This window comes from Patiria miniata, unplaced genomic scaffold (genome assembly GCF_015706575.1).
Source record: "Patiria miniata isolate m_02_andy unplaced genomic scaffold, ASM1570657v1 HiC_scaffold_20, whole genome shotgun sequence".
Lineage (NCBI taxonomy): Eukaryota > Metazoa > Echinodermata > Asteroidea > Valvatida > Asterinidae > Patiria > Patiria miniata.
This window is the reverse complement of record NW_024037059.1, coordinates 41,877,277-41,894,349: the sequence shown is the minus strand read 5'-3', so window position 1 is coordinate 41,894,349 and position 17,073 is coordinate 41,877,277. Positions and strand designations below refer to the sequence as shown.

Here is a 17,073-nt window from a genome sequence, read left to right as displayed (position 1 = left end):
GCCACCAGTATTACGGGTATTTGCGCGCGCCAACGTGGTAAAACTCAATGTTCAACTGCAGGGTGTGTAAATGCCGTCAATCCAAAAAATGTTATGGGACTTGAAGCAAGTTTACTCAGTCTCCCACAATGCATCATCCAATATGGGCCCTGAAGTCCACATCGCTCTTTCCTCTTCGAAACATTTTAGTACAGAAACTCACTTTTTAGGTATTTTTCTGCAGTGTGCGAGGGCGTAGCACATAAACGAAGATGTCAAGACATAGGAATGTCCGGGGAATGGACTATGGGGAGGGTATGTATCCCACATAAAGCTGTGTAATGTTTGACAGACTGAACCGCCGACAGACCGACGTGCGTGCGTCGTGCCACTACGACAGATCGGAGGGGGAAGGGATGGGTGTGGCAGGGGGGGGGGGGGGGGGGGTTAAGCTTAAAAATTATATTAATATCCCAACTTGGGTAAGTTACCTCAATCACGTTAAGGGGAAGTTTTCCGGCACAATTGCATTTGCAGTATTTACATTGTCCCTGCTTGCCGTATTAGCACGATTAGGCCTAGCTGGAGTTACCCAGCCCTGAGTTTTATCATTGGGTTGTCTTAACAACCCAATGATAAAACTCAGGGCTGGGTAACTCCAGCTAGATTAGGCCTACTTATTTTTTAAAAGTTATTACAGGGAAATAGCACCCTCGACTTTAGACCCTCCAGTGCGCTCAACTCCACCCTGTATATTGTATTCGCGTATCCACTTCCCGACATCTACATGTACTTTGGACATTTCTGCAACATTTTCCGACTGTGTAGCCATTTTTTTTTAGGGGGTAATTTTCACGTGGCGGGGTATTCTGCAATTAGCCTACACGATTTTTGCATGCTGCGGCTTGTACTCCGCGCGGCTTATATTCCGAAAATTACGGTAGTTAGAAAAAAATGGATTAGACCATGATATGGCTAACTCATGACCAGGGCTTAATTCAGAAAGTGATAAAAAATGTTATTGTTAATGTGTTTCATGGTTCAGCAAGATGAGATGTTTTTTATGATGTAGTTGGGATAGTCCTTAGACATGATCGACAGTAAACTTAAAAGTTCCACATAAGCCTACATGTAACTTTAAAGGCAATTTAATGTTATAAACACTGATTGCCTTACTACTTTAAACAGATTATGAAGGCTACGATGATGTATATGGACACTCAGTGGAGGACGATTATGGAGTATCTCCATCTACAGGTATTCTTTGTAATGAACCAAAATGCTTCTCTACGTTTAGTACATGTACTAAGCTAATTGTCTCAGAGTCTGTTGCTGTTAGCTTACCTAGATTCTAACAGTACTGGCATTGTTCAATGAGTCTAGCTCCCATCGCCCCTTATAACCCTAACCCCCTAGAGTGATTTACTAGGAACCTTTCTCATCCTTGCAAAGTCCAACACCATATGGTCAACTGCACACATAAACCGTTGGACTCCACCGAACCCTTGTGTTGGGGTTTGGCTGGATGGAGATCGTTGAGGTTAAACAGCCGTTTATGCACCAGTGTTGACTGCTCAATGCAACTTAGTCCAACAGAGTTTCACACCTGACGCCTCTTGTTGCGTTTTGCAGGCTTATGCATGTACATCGCAGTCATCCAGAAATTCAACAGAGATTTGTGCAAATTTTTGCCTGATAATAATTGTAGCTTCTCCTTCTCCTGGATAAAATGTGATACATCCTTGCATCCTTTCCTGTAGCTGAGCAGTTCATCTTCCAACGTAGCCTTCAGCATCACCAGTTGGCATCCTTTCTTGAGGAGGGGGAGGAGGATTTGAAACGAGAGGAGGAGGCGGATCTGGCCAGAAGAGACTCTGAGAGGTCCCTCAGTGATCCCACCAACTTCCAGAAACCACAACTCTCGGATATTGAAGAGGGTTAGATGAGTCAAATTTCTCCTCTTCTTTTTTTATTTCCAGTATAGGATTGTTTATTAACCGTGTTGTAAATTAATGTCCGTGAATTGCCATTATCTTTATACAAATTTATATTTCATTTTGACTTGCTAGTTTGGTCATAATGTCTCAATTGAATGTCAGAGAACACAATGTATACGTACATTTTAATGTTATATATCAATATTTTTATTTATTGTAAAAAATGAAGGGAAGGCCACAAGATCATGTTTCTTCATCAATTGAGGGCATGAATTGGGCAGAATTAATAAGCCCTTGGCCACAGCTAGGATTAAAAGTCATCAAATGTTTCCCAGATTTTTGTAAATTGAAAAGAAAAATGTGAACTGAATGTTAAGTATAAATTTCATTTGCTTTCTTTTCAACTCAGCTCAGCTCCAGTCCTGCCTGGAGGAGGTCCGCAATGTGGTCGGGGAGACGGTTCCTGAGCGCACCATGATAGAGATGGCCGTGACGCACCACTTCAACTTTGAGAAGACGCTGAACGCTCTCCTAGACCAGCAGGAGAGCAGTGCAGGGAATAATAACAACATGGAAACACAGAGAGGTGAGTAGAGCTCTGGCATCATTGCACCTGGTTGGAAATATAGTGTATTATTATACCTCATGCATATTTATGAGCATATTCTCCTCTTTCATTGGTCAGTATTCCAGTGGTCATGGAAATAACTCACTTCAAAATCTCTGATAAGTAGAACTTTTTGAAGGTACAGAAAATTCCCATTTAGTTTTGTTTCAAAACTGTCAGCCTTGCTATTATTATGCTGTAGAATAGAGATCAGTGAGAGGGGTCAGTTAATGAATTATTTCATAAACATTGGAACAACTATTCCACAGTTAGCGCCTGCATGCTTTTACCATTCACCTAATAGAATGCCCATCTTTTTCTCCCTTTCTCTCCTTCATAATTCTCCTTGGCCCTTTCTCGCCTGCCATCTCTACCTCGTTCCTCAACGACCCTTCCCATCATGCATTGCTCGGCATCCTTTGGCTATGGTAAGGTAAGGAGTTAGTGATTTAACAGTAGAGAAACAAGGAATTGTTGGAGGAGAGTTTGAAAAGAAAGCTGATGGTTTATTAAAAATGAAGGGTCAGGAAGTAGTATCTGAAGACTCCATCAGAAATTCTGCTTTAAATGTGAATTCAGGTTCCCTTTCAGATGTCATCAAATCCAGAGAGGTACCACATCAAAAACCATCTCCAAAAGTATCAAAACTTCCCCTTGCGGATCTTATTGAAGCTCACCATTCCCCCAAACTATTCCCTTCTCCAGCCCCAGCCAAAGCAAATGCAGGGGTCCTGCCAATGTCTTCGTTGCCCCTGTCCGCTTTGGCCAATGCTCATCTTTCTTCACCCCCAAGAGGAAGTAGTATAGCCCAAGGTCAGGGGTCACTGTCACTGTCTGAGCTTGCTGGGTCACACTTGGGTGAAACCAAGGGAACAGCAGGCGGGGGAGTTTTGTCAGGACGGTCCTTGTCTGAATTGCCGCAACGTTCTCTTTGCTCTACTCCACCGAGGCAACCCCCAACCAAAGGAAGCTTTCCAGAGGGAGGTCATGGATTGAAGCCAGTTGCAGGGATCTCTCTTTCAGATTTAGCCTCTGCCAATCTCTCTGCAAACCCAACTGAAGTTCAGTCCAAGCCATTCCAATCATTGGGTCTAGGCAGTCTCCAAAATGTTCCCTTAGCTGCGAAACCCTCTGGTCAAGGTGCTCTGAGGCTTGGCCCAAGGAGTGAACCATCTTTGTCGAGCTTAGCATCAGCCCAGCTTTCATCAAACCCACCTGGACCACAACAAGAAGCAATAAATTATCCTCCAGCAAGCTCTCTTGGTAACACTGGAATTTCACTGTCAAGTTTAGCATCAGCACACCTGTCATCTACCCCTCAGTTGGACCTCCCTGGCACAAACAGGTCCTCTGCAGATGGCAGACCTCATGATAAATCCAAAACTGATTTCTCAAAGCCAGCTGGTTCTTCACTGTCAAGCCTAGCCACTGCTCACCTGTCCCAAGTTCCTGGCACAAAATCCACACTTGGCTTTCCTAGCTCCTTGACTACCAAGCCCATTGCTGTTGGAGTCCAAGACCAAGCACCAGCCACAGTGTCATCGAAAGTCAACCAACCAACTTCTGAAAACATTCCAGCTATGTCAAAGTCAGATCGGACTGCCAAGACATCAGACTCCTTACATTCCACCACAATTCTCACAGATCCTGAAATTCAGCTGACTCAAGCTTCAAGTAAAGGACCAACATTCCCAACGGGATGCAAACATCTACCTCTGAAACACTCTGCAGGTTTTAGGCCTGTGTCTGCAGAAGAACCACTGCCTGGTATTGTCGGAAGTGACTCCAAGACTAGGGTACCAACACCCCCTGGTTTCCAGTCCCGGGCTGCACTGATGCTGGATCGCTCATCTCCAGTCGACCTTCTGAGTCCCGAACCTCATGACTCTACATATCCCCTTGACCCTACTAACAACAATACGAAACCTCTGTCAAAGTTGCACAAATTGCGTGCAAGGCAGGACAAGTACTGTCTGCTGGCTAATCCCTCTGTATTTGGAAGGGCACTATGCACAGAGTTTATTGACCAATCAAAAGCACTGTCTGATCAGCAAGGGGTCAGGATTGCCTCGTACGTCGTCCAGAGACAGCACTCTCGGCCCACTGTGCACAGGCAGTTCTTGTACCAGAGACAAAAGTCTTGGACCACAGGCACAGCGGATCACGAAGATGAAATCATTCCATTTGATTTCTCCTCTCCTTCTCCTGATGACATCATAAGACAGAGGCAGGCGGGAGCATTTGGTAACACCAATAGCAAAAGTAAGAGAGTATGGAACAATCCTCCTCCATTCGGAATAATCCTTTTGAAGCAGTGCTTTCCTAACAGGAACATCTGCGTGTTCCTTAAAGTATAAGTTCAAACATAGACAGAGTTCCCATAATCACTTTGTGTTCCCAGACTGTTTCTCAGTGAGAACAGCAAGTGTCGCCAGTTAAAACATGCATGTACATTTGTATTTGATTCCCATGGAAAGCTACAGGTTTTGCTAGATGTAGCTTCGGTTGATACCCTTCAGGAATTGCTGGGGAAAATAAAACAAACATAATTTTGAAATTTCCAGTTCATTCTGTACAAGTGCCGTAGATTAAAGTTCATCTGCCAACTCCATCCATTTGGAATCTTAAGTTGCTGATCAGGTTTTGCATCCTCCATAGGCGTGACGTGCTGTCTGGTTAATAATTACAGCCAGAGTAAGGTTCAATTATTTCCACTGTATACTTGTTGGGTTGTGGTTGCCCAGACTGACCCTAACCACAGTACCATCCATAACCCGCCATGTTTTACCGCCAGGTCTAGGAGCCACAGCACAACCACCCAAGAAGCAGCCCTCTCCAGGCAGAACCAAGCGGCCTTTGCCGGCAGCTGCTGCTGCTGTAGCAAGCGCAGATGACCCCGCAGTGGCTTCCATCGCCCCTGAGGTGGCTAAACTCAGCATGCCCTCTAAGGGAGCCAGGAAGGGATTCGTACTGGGGCCAGTCCCTTTGCCTTCCGAGATCGGAGACAAGAGGAGGAAGAGTGCGGTTGGGAAATCAGGATTAAGGGGTGATTTCCTGGATGGTATGACAGATGGCAACATGAAAAGGTAACTTATATTCCTGGATCCAAATAACCTTGGCAGAAGTAAAGAACATTATGCTGTTCGAGAAATTGAGACATTCTGTTCAAAAGTCATGGTAAAACAGCTAGTACAGTAATAAAAATGTTGCCAAGTTTTGTCCATTATTTATTTCAGAGGGCCATCATCTGTGTGATACCAGGGCCCAGTTACATTGAGCTGTTAACTCGCTAAGCAGCAGATATTGTTCAGCGAAACCCAGCAGGGAACCACTCCTAAGCAGCATAAAGTGCATGACATTTTGGCTGGTTACCTGTATTTTATGCTCAGCAAATTCATGTGCTTGGCAAAGCTTGACCTGAAGTCTCGATCCACTGAGATTTCTTGTCATCTAGTTTGCTGTTGCCTCCAGTTGTATTTCGTTTTCCTTTTTGACCTCAGTGAATCCAGAGGCAAGCTTCCTACCGTGATGAGTGCTCCAGACTTGACTGTCATGGCAGGGTCGTCAGCGGTACTACCTGGTGCCTTGGCATCAACACGGAGGGAATCCAAGACGTCTAAGGCCGGGGTAGGAAATAAACATATACCCGTATACCCCAAATCATGTTCGAAAGTCCAAAACTAATTAAATTTGTAAGAAATATAAGTAATGATTAGGTATGCACAAATTTCACATGAATATGCACAAGTGTGCATTGACACGTTTTGCTTTCTGCCAAAAAGAGTCAAATTTCCACTGTACATGTCTATGTATAATGTAAAAAAATATAACACTTGACCAAAGTCAAGTTTGATTAATGTTTTCTATTTGCAGACTATTGACATATCCAAAGAGTACTCCAAACGACAGGAAGGCAAGCAACTCATAAACCTGGTGGTGATAGGCCATGTGGACGCTGGCAAGTCAACATTAATGGGGCATTTATTATATCTACTAGGACAGGTAAGAATAATACCACTGTCAAAGTATTACTACAGGGTAAGCTAGTTTGACCTTTGACATTCAATTAGTCTCTGTTCAAGTTACTGATTCATTTCTGAGTTTAAAAACTGAAATTCCATGTCTTGTTGTCTAGAGTATCAAAACGTATCTTGTGGGTAGTTTACTGATTGGTGGACCAAAAAAGTAAATTAGTGGCGCGTCTTTTCTTGCATGACAATGACCACACACACGAGTGAGTTCATGTCCATTGAGCAGGTCGGTTGGATAACCTCTGACCTTTCTGACCTCTAACCTCAGGTGAACCAGAGACAGATGCACAAGTATGAGCAGGAATCCAAGAAGCAAGGCAAGGCATCCTTTGCTTATGCCTGGGTGCTGGATGAGACGGGAGAGGAGAGGCAAAGGTTGGTGTGCTTTGCATCACTGTGTAAGTTGAACAGATACAGCAAAGCAACACAATTTCAGAAGCCTTGAGGGCATTGCCTGTCTTCATATATGATGTCAGGTCCCAATTTATATCCCAGTATGAACAAGCAGTGTTCTCAACTGAAACCTGAGTGAGCATTCAATTTAGGCGTGCAACTTTTCCTCGGATCCGCTGATTTTCTTGTTTTTGACTTCTCAGGAATGCCATTACAAATTGCAAAATACTGTAGAAAATCTTGTGTGGTTTGGAATGTCCTCATTTTTTTAATTCCCAGTTGCATGCCTGTCAATTATGTAAGGAACACCTGTTTTCAACCTGTTCTATTTAGAGAAACATGTGTTCCTAAGTGGTATTTCTAGTGGGCCGTTGATATGCGTACAATGTAATCAGGCTCTTTTCTCGCAATCATTCGGGGGCAACACTGAGTATACAGTATTTATAAAATACGTCGTTGAAGGGCATAACCCAATATTGAATTTGCATCACCCCGATGCAAATTCCATCTTACGAATTGATACACTTTACTTTTTTATTTCAATTGTGTTTTTGTCTTTTTATTGTAGGGGAATCACCATGGACGTAGGCTTAACCAATTTTGAGACTCCTAACAGAACAGTAACTCTCCTAGATGCACCGGGTCATAAAGACTTCATCCCCAACATGATCACAGGAGCTGCACAGGTACTAAGACGCACCTTGTTTAGGGGGGGGAGGTTTAACAAAGTAATATTATAAAAATGCCTCCAAATATTGAAGAGAAGGTTACTTGACTTCATCTGCATTGAATGTTTTCTCGGCAGGCCGACGTGGCGATCTTGGTGGTAGACGCCACTAGAGGGGAATTTGAGACGGGCTTTGACTCGGGTGGTCAGACCAGAGAACACGCCCTCCTGGTGAGGTCACTAGGGGTCACTCAGCTGGCTGTGGCTATCAATAAACTGGACACGGTAGGCTGGTCAGAAGAACGGTTCAACGAGATCGTGGGGAAGCTGGGACAATTCCTAAAACAGGCAGGGTTTAAGGTGAGTGGAGGTTGGCTTGTTATGACCTTCTGTAAATGCCCACAGTCTTATGGGAGCTAGGTTGGGACAAAAGGACAATAAAGTTTTAACAACTTTCTTGGATTTCTGCATCACTTGATTGAAAGTTCTATTCCAATCTGGACAGGAATCGGATGTTCAGTACATTCCCTGCAGCGGGCTGACGGGTGAAAACCTGAAGGACAAGGCCAAAGAACCAGCTCTGACTAAATGGTACAACGGACCATCCCTAGTTGATACAATAGGTAAGGCTTTGATCATGTGACAGTGGAAAACAAGATCATCATCATCATCATCTAGCGGTCACAACCGAGATCCCATTCACAACGCCACGCCAGGTGTCTTCATCCCTCATCATGTGTGGAAGCTCCTCAATTTCGCATTGCGTATCTCTGCCAATCCCGTCAATGTAGTTGAAAAAATGTGCCCCATTCCCCATTAAGCCCCTCAAATATGAAAACAAGACTGACACACTGACAGGTAGAAAGTGTTAAAGTATATTCAAATTCAAATTCAAGTTTATTATCCACCCTAAAAAGCATACAAATTCAGCTAGAAATTACAGAAAGCAGCACTTGCGACTACTCTGATTATGAGTCCAGAAACATCTCCACTACAATTAGCTCAACACTTCTGCATGATTTATAAAGTTTGTTTAGATTCCTTGCTTTCACTGACCCAAGTTTTCTGTTTTAGCTGCTTCGTCAAACTTTATTTTACAAAGTGGATCTCTTTTTTCGGTTTCATTTTCAGACGGTTTGAAATCTCCTAAGAGACCCATTCACAAGGCTTACAGACAGTGCGTATCTGATGTCTTCAAAGGTATGATTCAAAGATGGCCGAAAGAGTCTGAAAATTCAAAACAATTTGCCAGTTTACATGAAAACAAATAATGTAAGCAGTCTGTGTATTGTGTTATAGTCCATTCAGTAATGGTTTCATAAACGCTTGGAGAAATTGCAGATTAGATAACATACGGTAAATTCCTTACATCCTAATAATACAAAACTGTATTTTCACTTATCTGATCACTATTTTTTGTAAAACCTTTTATTTTTAAGGTATGGGTGCAGGTATCAGCATCGCTGGGAAGATAGAATCGGGCGGTGTGCAAGTTGGAGACAGAGTTGTCATCATGCCAACAGCTGAACATGGACAAGTGCGAGGTGGGACCATTGTTTATGTCAGTATTTATGAGGCTGAGCAAAGCAATTGACTTGAGCTGGGTTTAAAGTTGCAACCTTCAGAGCATCGTACTCTAGCTCATCAAACTGAGCTTTCCAGCCATATGTTCCTAGCCTTCAAGTTAGTCAATGTCTTGCTTAAGGGACACCACTTTTTAAAACTTCCTGAATATCTGTCTTTCATTTTCATGTTTGTAAAAAGAAAATGCATTACTGTTTTCCCTTTTGGTCCAGTTTAGGGATTGGTTGTTCTCATGTGAACAAATATCTTCTTAAAAAAAGGGAACTAGTGTATATTGTTCGCTTGAATTCTCAACGGGTGTTTCATGAGAGTTTTTTTGTACAATATTTTGTATTGGAAGGTATCTACATCCATGAGGAGGAGACCAAATGGGCCTGTGCAGGGGACCATGCAACAGTGGTGGTAACCGGCATAGATCAAGGCAACATTGGGTGAGTCATGGGCAAATGTTTGTTTCCCGAAGTATCCCAACAATGGGCCCAATGGACAAGCACAAGAACCTTCTCAATGGTGAAGAGAACAAACACTTCACAACTCTGCACGAGGGAATAGGGACTCCACAGTCCTTTGTGTTTAATGAATACTTGCAAGTAAAACGCAAAGCTCCTTGTCTGAAGTTTTTTTTAGTTCTGAGGCATCCAAATGCATTTGTGTTTGTTATTTCAGCTCATAAGAAATAAAGGGTAGATAATTCAGTGTAGGACAATATACATCAAGTTGAACGAAAAGTCGTCGTTGAGGCAAAGGCTTTTCTTCTAATCAGAGCCCAATATGTTATTATACAAATAACGAATGTTTGTGAGTGCGATGGTAAGAATAATTTCATGAGGTGACAGATTGAATGTTCTATTCCACGAGGCGAAGCCGAGTGGAATAGAACATTCAATCTGTCACCGAATGAAATTATTCTTTCCATCGCACGAACGTAAAACATTCGTTATTTGTTTTATACAAAACCTGAATAAATTCTCGTCATTTGATTGGTAAATTATAAACTACAATTTATTTTGATTTTAAAGATGCTGAACTACCCCTTCACGAAAATGTTTGAACCCAACGCTGTAGCGCTGGCTCTTTGGAACAATACGCGCTACGCTGAACGCGCACACCAGCATGCATTTTGCACGCAAATACCGCGTCATGGAACAAGCGCAAAGTGAAACGGTATAACGCATGGGTATAACGCATGGTCGCACCGTGCATTATACCGAATAATAATATGTCACGTGATCTACAATTCACCAATCAGATGACGGGGATTTATTCAGGTGTTGTATAAACTACAATCACGCATGAATGTTTGCGCTGTCTCCCCAACTTGACCTTCTTACTACTTTCTCCTACAGTGTTGGCAGTGTAATGTGTAGTGTAGACCATCCAATCCCAGTCGCTAGTCGCTTCCGAGCCAGAGTCATCATGTTCAACTTGGATGTACCAGTCACCAAAGGCTTCCCAGTAAGTTGGACTATTAAACCCCGATGTTATCCAGAACACCAAAACAAAACAAAATGTGGTCTTACTTTTGAAATGTGGCATTTGGACAATTTGTTTTTTGTTTTTTGTGAGTGCAGGTGTTGCTACACTACCAGACTGTCAGTGAACCAGCCATTATCTGTAAATTAATCAGTACACTACATAAGAGTACCGGGGAAGTCCTACAGAAGAGGCCAAAGTAAGTGTGTCTGCCTGACTGTTTGTCAGTCATTCAGTCTTATTGTCTCTCTCAGTAGACTCCAGACAGGTGCAGCAATTTGATGTCTTGCCAGTCTCAACTGACCTACCAAACTTAAATAGAGATCCTTAGCTGTCGATCCGTAGCTAGAGACCTTACCTCTGGATCCTTACCCCTGGATCCTAAACTCTGGATTCTATATTCTGCATCCATAGCTCTAGATCTTTATCTCTAAAGTCTCGCGCATATTCTTTTACGCCCATTTCAGACATGGTCAAGTGTCGTACCAAACCCAATAGATTAAGGAGACAGTCAGGTTGACCATAATATGTTTCCTTTTAGACAGACGAACATCATGTATTAATTTTCCATTGACGAGACTCTGGTGTTGTTTCGAATAGCTGCTGTAGTTGATCTTTTTTCAAGTCGACGTTTTGTGTCTGGATTGTTGGTTACAAAGTGATTAACTTGGCCATCCCTAACCACTGAGCCCTGAATTGTTATATCCCTGTATTACCTTGCTAACAGGTGTCTGACGAAGCAGAGCAATGCCATCATAGACATAGAGACCAGCCGGCCAGTCTGTCTGGAGCTGTATAAAGACTTCAAGGACTTGGGCCGGTTTATGCTTCGTTACAGTGGGTCTACCATCGGTGCAGGAGTCGTCACAGAGGTAAGCATGGTGGTCCTTGGAGACAGATTCAGAGTGACTTCAGTCAATTTATTAATATCTTTGATGGGGGTGCAACCTTTGACATGGGTTTGATATATACATGGGAATCAGGTTGCAAGAGTGGTACATTGTTGTATTTTCTTGACCAGGGTTCGAATCCCAACCTGGTCGACTTGTTTTCATTCTCTGCCTTGAAGTTGCTTTCGTGTGAATATCACGGTTTTCCGTCCGCCTCTAAAACTGAATGTTGCTTCAATTTCTTGTCTCTAGCTTTCTTCCGGCATTTGACAATGCATTCCTATATATTAACTTATTCATGAATATTCCTCAGATTTTGTCTGCGTTATCAATTTTCATTTTCAGATCAAGAGGTAGCTGAAACAGAACTTGAAAGTTGGACCCAGAGAATCTGCTCAATCTCCCTGAAGCATTGGCTCCCGTTAATCTGCAGTGGAATGCTCTGTAATCTTTGACTTGCTGCAATGGGTGCATAAAGTAGGGTTTTCTGCCACCTGTGCCAGATTGTATTTATATGAACCCCTTGATGCACAGGGCGGTTGCTCGCAACTGCCCCCCCCCCCCAAAAAAAAATATTACAAAATAAATAAATATAATCTGTGCATCTAATCCAAACAGTCTGTACACCAAAGGGTTAAATTGAGACACTGAATTTGCCATAAACCTTATTTTTGATTAATTAATTTAAAACTCTGCCTCATTTAAACATCAAAGAACCGTTTAACCATTTAAATTTTGGCTCTTGAGCGTGAGGTAAACTAAAGTTCGAGACAAAACTGGGGTTGACAAAAAAAAAATGATGTTTTTACTGGATCCTTTACAGTTGTTTTCTTCCAGAAATGCAATACTTGTCCGTCCTCGGGCAATGAAATTTAAAAGGCATTGAAATGTCAAAAATAATGATCTATTTCAATCCATTAAATGGACTTCAGATTGATAACTTGTGGTGATTATTGTATAAAAGGCATATTACATGCCACACTTTTTTTCTGTTGATTTTTATTGTTTGTCATTTATTTTGTTCCTCTCCATTTTAAATGCAGTTTTATTTTGTCAAAGCCTTTTTGCGGTTGGGTTTTGTTTAATTTTCCTTTTTGTCTATATTTTTCCTCTATTAATAAGCTCAACGAATCCTTACAATGAGCTATGCGTATTTAATCAATCGGCAGAGGGTAAAGTGCACAAATATTTCACAAAATAGAACGACAAGAATTTGCCTAACTGCGCCAAAGTATCTATAGTTGATTATGGAAGTCATTTAATGTACCCAGAGAACTGGTGCTGAAGCGAATTAAATATATTGATTTAATATATTTGGCGTATTGATAGCCGCACATGAAATACAGTGTCTTTACATGTGTAATAAAAGAAGGAAGCTTTCCTAAAAATTAAGACAATAAATCTACTTTGTTTACTGTAGTTATTTATTTGCCTTTATCATAGATTTTCAACAAACAATGTTTTTTCTCTTTTTTATGATACAAACAACTCTACTTTTTAAAATATATTCAAAATCTTCTACACACTACTTTTATTTCCTACAAAGTTTATAATTCTGAATGTATCGAAAGTATCTCTTACAAAACTATCCCGACATCAGCACACATTAATCTACAAAAGTATTCGCTATACATGTGCATGTATTTAATGGACGAAATTCCAAGGATGGCTTTTGTGTACTTAATACATGTACATAATTATTTAAACAAATTTAAATTTAAATACAATGAGAATGATAACAATGAATAACGTACTTCTAAACAGCTGTGCACATTGACACTGGACAATATGGAGTGGGGTGGGGTTATGCCCCCACCCCACCCCACCCCACCCACCCGCCTTTCCCTAAAGAAAAATGAATACCATTTTGCCAAAGACTAAAACAGGACGTCTCATTTCTCCAAGAATGCACTGTATGATTTGGGCCACCTCTTCTCTGTTTTGTAAATCTCTCATGTAGCACAGTCATTGAGGCCATGCCTTCATGACTGAATTGCAACTACAAACTTTTCATGCCTTCAACATTGGTAGAATAGTTCTGTGCTACTTGCCACCCATCAGCAAGATGGCTTTGCCCACGCTGGCCAAGTTCCTCCCCTTGCCACCATTGTTCCCTCCGCCTTTCTTGCCATGCTACTTGCCACCCATCAGCAAGATGGCTTTGCCCACGCTGGCCAAGTTCCTCCCCTTGCCACCATTGTTTCCTCCGCCTTTCTTGCCATGCTACTTGCCACCCATAAGCAAGATGGCTTTGCCCACGCTGGCCAAGTTCCTCCCCTTGCCACCATTGTTCCCTCCGCCTTTCTTGCCATGCTACTTGCCACCCATAAGCAAGATGGCTTTGCCCACGCTGGCCAAGTTCCTCCCCTTGCCACCATTGTTTCCTCCGCCTTTCTTGCCATGCTACTTGCCACCCATAAGCAAGATAGCTTTTCCCACGCTGGCCAAGTTCCTCCCCTTGCCACCATTGTTCCCTCCACCTTTCTTGCCCTTCTCTTTGCCCTTCTCCTTGGCTCGTTTCTCCGCCTCCTGTTTCCGCTGCATCCTCAGTTCCTCCTCCCGTCTCCTCTTCTCCTCATCTTGTCTTTCTCTTTCTTCTCGCTCCAGCTTTTCTTGTTTGTCCCTCTCCCTCTGTATCCTGTCTTCGTACTCCGCCCTGCGTAGCGATGAAAGACATAAACCACAAGATGTTTAGTGGAGCCCATTCCTTGGAAAGTCTACACAATGCTGCCATTTCAGCTGCATAGTAAGCAGGTCGTGGGTTTCCATCTGAGTCAGCTTGTGATATTTTTCTTGCAAGCTCTTCGACAGCACTGAGTATGTAGAGTGTCTAACCCTTTAGTCACTGTAGGGCCTGAAACCGCCCTCTACTGTTTTATTGATTATTCAGTGAAAATACACAATGTTATACAATGTAGCACAGGTACTAATTAGTGGGTTGAAATTTCCACCATTGAAGGACAAAACCACTATTAAAATACTTGGTATACATGTACTCACAATTTGAGGAACTCCACGCATTCCGTCTGCCCATAGACAGTGGCTACGTCCCTCGGCGTATCACCGCAGCTGTCCTGAATCTCAACATTAGCTCCAAGCTTATGCAGGGCCTTGAGGGCACTAATCTTGCCAATCTCTGCTGCGAAATGCGCTGGCGTCCAGCCACTGTCTGTGACAGCATCAACATTAGCACCGTAGTCTACAAGGACACGGATACTCTCGGCATGACCTGCCATAATACAGCAGGAATAAAATACTTCAAATCATCAGGAAAAATTTGTAAAGTTCCACCAAATAGCCTAATACCTTTTGAAATTGAAATTAATGTTCATGATTTACAGAAAAAGACCACAAAAAATGAAAATAAAACACCACCAACCCCCTCCCCCCAAAAAAAACTCAGACTCCATGATTATGCCTATTTTTTTAGGTCTATGTGTTTTGAATAGAAATCAGTGCAAGTTTTGTATTGATAAATTTAAAAACATGCAATGATGCAGTAGGCCTAAGGTAAGATCTACAGAAAAGAGTCAAAAATAGCATTTTAAAAGCTTTTTCACCTTTGATTGCAGCCCAATGCAGCGGTGTTCTATCGTGCCACTCAGCATCTTTCTGGTTGACATCATACTTCCCAAGATTCAACAAGTTCAGGATCTGCTCGCTGTCCCCTGCTGCAGCGGCCTCATGCACCTCACTCATAATGGGGCCGTCCATATCAAAGGTCACAGGTCAACGCTCTCCAAGCCATTTATGTTACTGTTTGTTTCTGTGAAAGAGTAAATGACTTTCAGTTAGGCCTATTGAATTAATTATAAACTATTCAAGTTAACTACACAATACAAACTTCACATACATGACATACTAGTACTACTAGACTATAGTGCTACTAGTAGTAGTACTACTACTGCTGCTAGTCCGAATGCCTCTGGCCGTACTCTACTACCAAGCTCTGTAGACATCCGGTTCGTTAGTGTGACGTCACCTCCAGCACTTTCTGCATGATCGGAACCGGAAGTTAACGCAGCTCGAGCGTTTGTAGCCAATGGGCGCTAGTAATCAGTGCTGCGCGCGCGTGTATGACGTTTTCACTAACGAATCGGATAGCTTGTGATAGTAGAGTATGGCCGGCCAGAGGCATTCCGTTTGGGCTAACTGTATATTGCAATTTGCATGATGTTCATTAGTCCGGAAACTGGGCACCCAGGCCTACTAGAATAAATTCATTTTCAAAATATGAAATTCTTCATGTTTGTACTTTTACCAAGTGGATTCAAATTACGTACTTTCTGTTTTGCCACATGAACCGGTTTTTAACTGAAAATGAGGCTACAAGTACAAGAAAAACAACGTGAACATCTCAAAACTTATCCGCGATCGGTTGTCCGAGTCGGCGGCCATATTGTTGGGTGTCGGACGCTTCGCCCCATTTCCACGTCGCCCCATGTCACTTCGCCCCTAACCACTTCGCCCCATCCCCACTTCGCCCCATCCCCACATCGCCCCATCTCCGCTTCGCCCCATCCCCACTTCGCCCCATCCCCGCTTCATCCCCACTTCGCCCCATGTAGTATGAAAAAGGTGAAGGCTAGGGGCGCAGACCAAATAAACTGCCAAAGACCCCAGATAATAAATGCTCCCAATTCTAGAAACTTAGGAAAAATACAAATTCTCTGATGAGGTGCTCGAGACACAGATGAGAGAAATGATGGCTCTATCCCATTCAGAGATGCCTCTCCTATTGGCTTGTAAATAAAATCATCAGCCGCTGGATTCAAAAGAATCCGTAGGTATGGGTCAGTGAGTTAAAAGGAACTCACTGCCTTGATAAAAAAATGTTCCGTCGAAATTTGTCTGATATGTGACACTTACAACTTCATTTAGATGAGATTGGTTCCTCCAAGAGTGAAATTAGGATGTCAAAGGTATTGTCGTTCTCAGATAAGTGGGAGACGGGTTGGTATAGCCGGGTTGGGAACAAAGTTGGATCTTTTACTTCAAGCTTTTTTCTCGGTAGGGGAGAGCCTAGCTAGAGAGGTTGGTTATGAATTGTTCATTTGGTGATGGGCTAATTCTTTCCGTTGGTTAGCAATTAGTGAATCTATTGAAATAGTTTTTCAGCCAAAAAAAATAGATGAGATTATTTTTTTTTTTACATGTATTGTAACGGCTGGGGCGAAGTGGGGATGGGGCGAAGTGGGGATGGGGCGAAGTGGGAATGGGGCGAAGTGGGAATGGGGCGAAGTGGGGATGGGGCGAAGTGGGAATGGGGCGAAGTGGGGATGGGGCGAAGTGGTTAGGGGCGAAGTGACATGGGGCGACGTGGAAATGGGGCGAAGTGTCCGACATTCCATATTGTTTATGGTTGCCCAGCTAGGCTAGACTTGCCACAGTCGAACGGACTACATTTTCTGCGTTAGTACTAGTACGGACATGTACTCAAGCCCGTTTGGCCCTGGGCCCCCCCCCCCCCACCCCATCGGCAAAAAAACATAAAATAAAAATTATACATAAG

General features: G+C 42.8%; 2 protein-coding genes across 5 annotated transcripts; one reads left to right on the top strand and one right to left on the bottom strand.

Moving 5' to 3' along the window:
- Positions 1-96: 96 nt before the first annotated feature.
- Positions 97-12,962, top strand: LOC119729281 (HBS1-like protein). Of its 2 annotated transcripts, XM_038201889.1 has the most exons (19): positions 97-294; positions 1,168-1,236; positions 1,740-1,916; positions 2,326-2,502; positions 2,962-4,785; positions 5,318-5,609; positions 6,024-6,150; positions 6,397-6,525; positions 6,823-6,929; positions 7,516-7,633; positions 7,753-7,974; positions 8,120-8,237; positions 8,746-8,814; positions 9,054-9,158; positions 9,539-9,629; positions 10,545-10,653; positions 10,770-10,870; positions 11,399-11,543; positions 11,907-12,125. In XM_038201889.1, exons 1-19 carry the CDS (start codon positions 252-254, stop codon positions 11,916-11,918), a joined length of 4,035 nt encoding a protein of 1,344 aa, XP_038057817.1. In that variant the 5' UTR covers positions 97-251; the 3' UTR covers positions 11,919-12,125. The 2 variants fall into 2 exon arrangements, with proteins under 2 accessions (XP_038057817.1, XP_038057818.1); XM_038201890.1 differs by lacking the exon at positions 2,962-4,785 and having other exon boundaries at positions 11,907-12,962.
- A 5-nt stretch (positions 12,963-12,967) lies between these two features.
- LOC119729287 (ankyrin repeat domain-containing protein 66-like) lies at positions 12,968-15,965 on the bottom strand. Of its 3 annotated transcripts, XM_038201899.1 has the most exons (5): positions 15,845-15,965; positions 15,122-15,327; positions 14,562-14,790; positions 14,042-14,217; positions 12,968-13,951 (listed from the first exon to the last, which is right to left on the bottom strand). In XM_038201899.1, exons 2-5 carry the CDS (start codon positions 15,273-15,275, stop codon positions 13,875-13,877), a joined length of 636 nt encoding a protein of 211 aa, XP_038057827.1. In that variant the 5' UTR covers positions 15,276-15,327; positions 15,845-15,965; the 3' UTR covers positions 12,968-13,874. The 3 variants fall into 3 exon arrangements, with proteins under 3 accessions (XP_038057827.1, XP_038057826.1, XP_038057828.1); XM_038201898.1 differs by having other exon boundaries at positions 12,968-14,217; XM_038201900.1 differs by having other exon boundaries at positions 12,968-14,217; positions 15,823-15,959.
- Between the last annotated feature and the right edge of the window lie 1,108 nt (positions 15,966-17,073).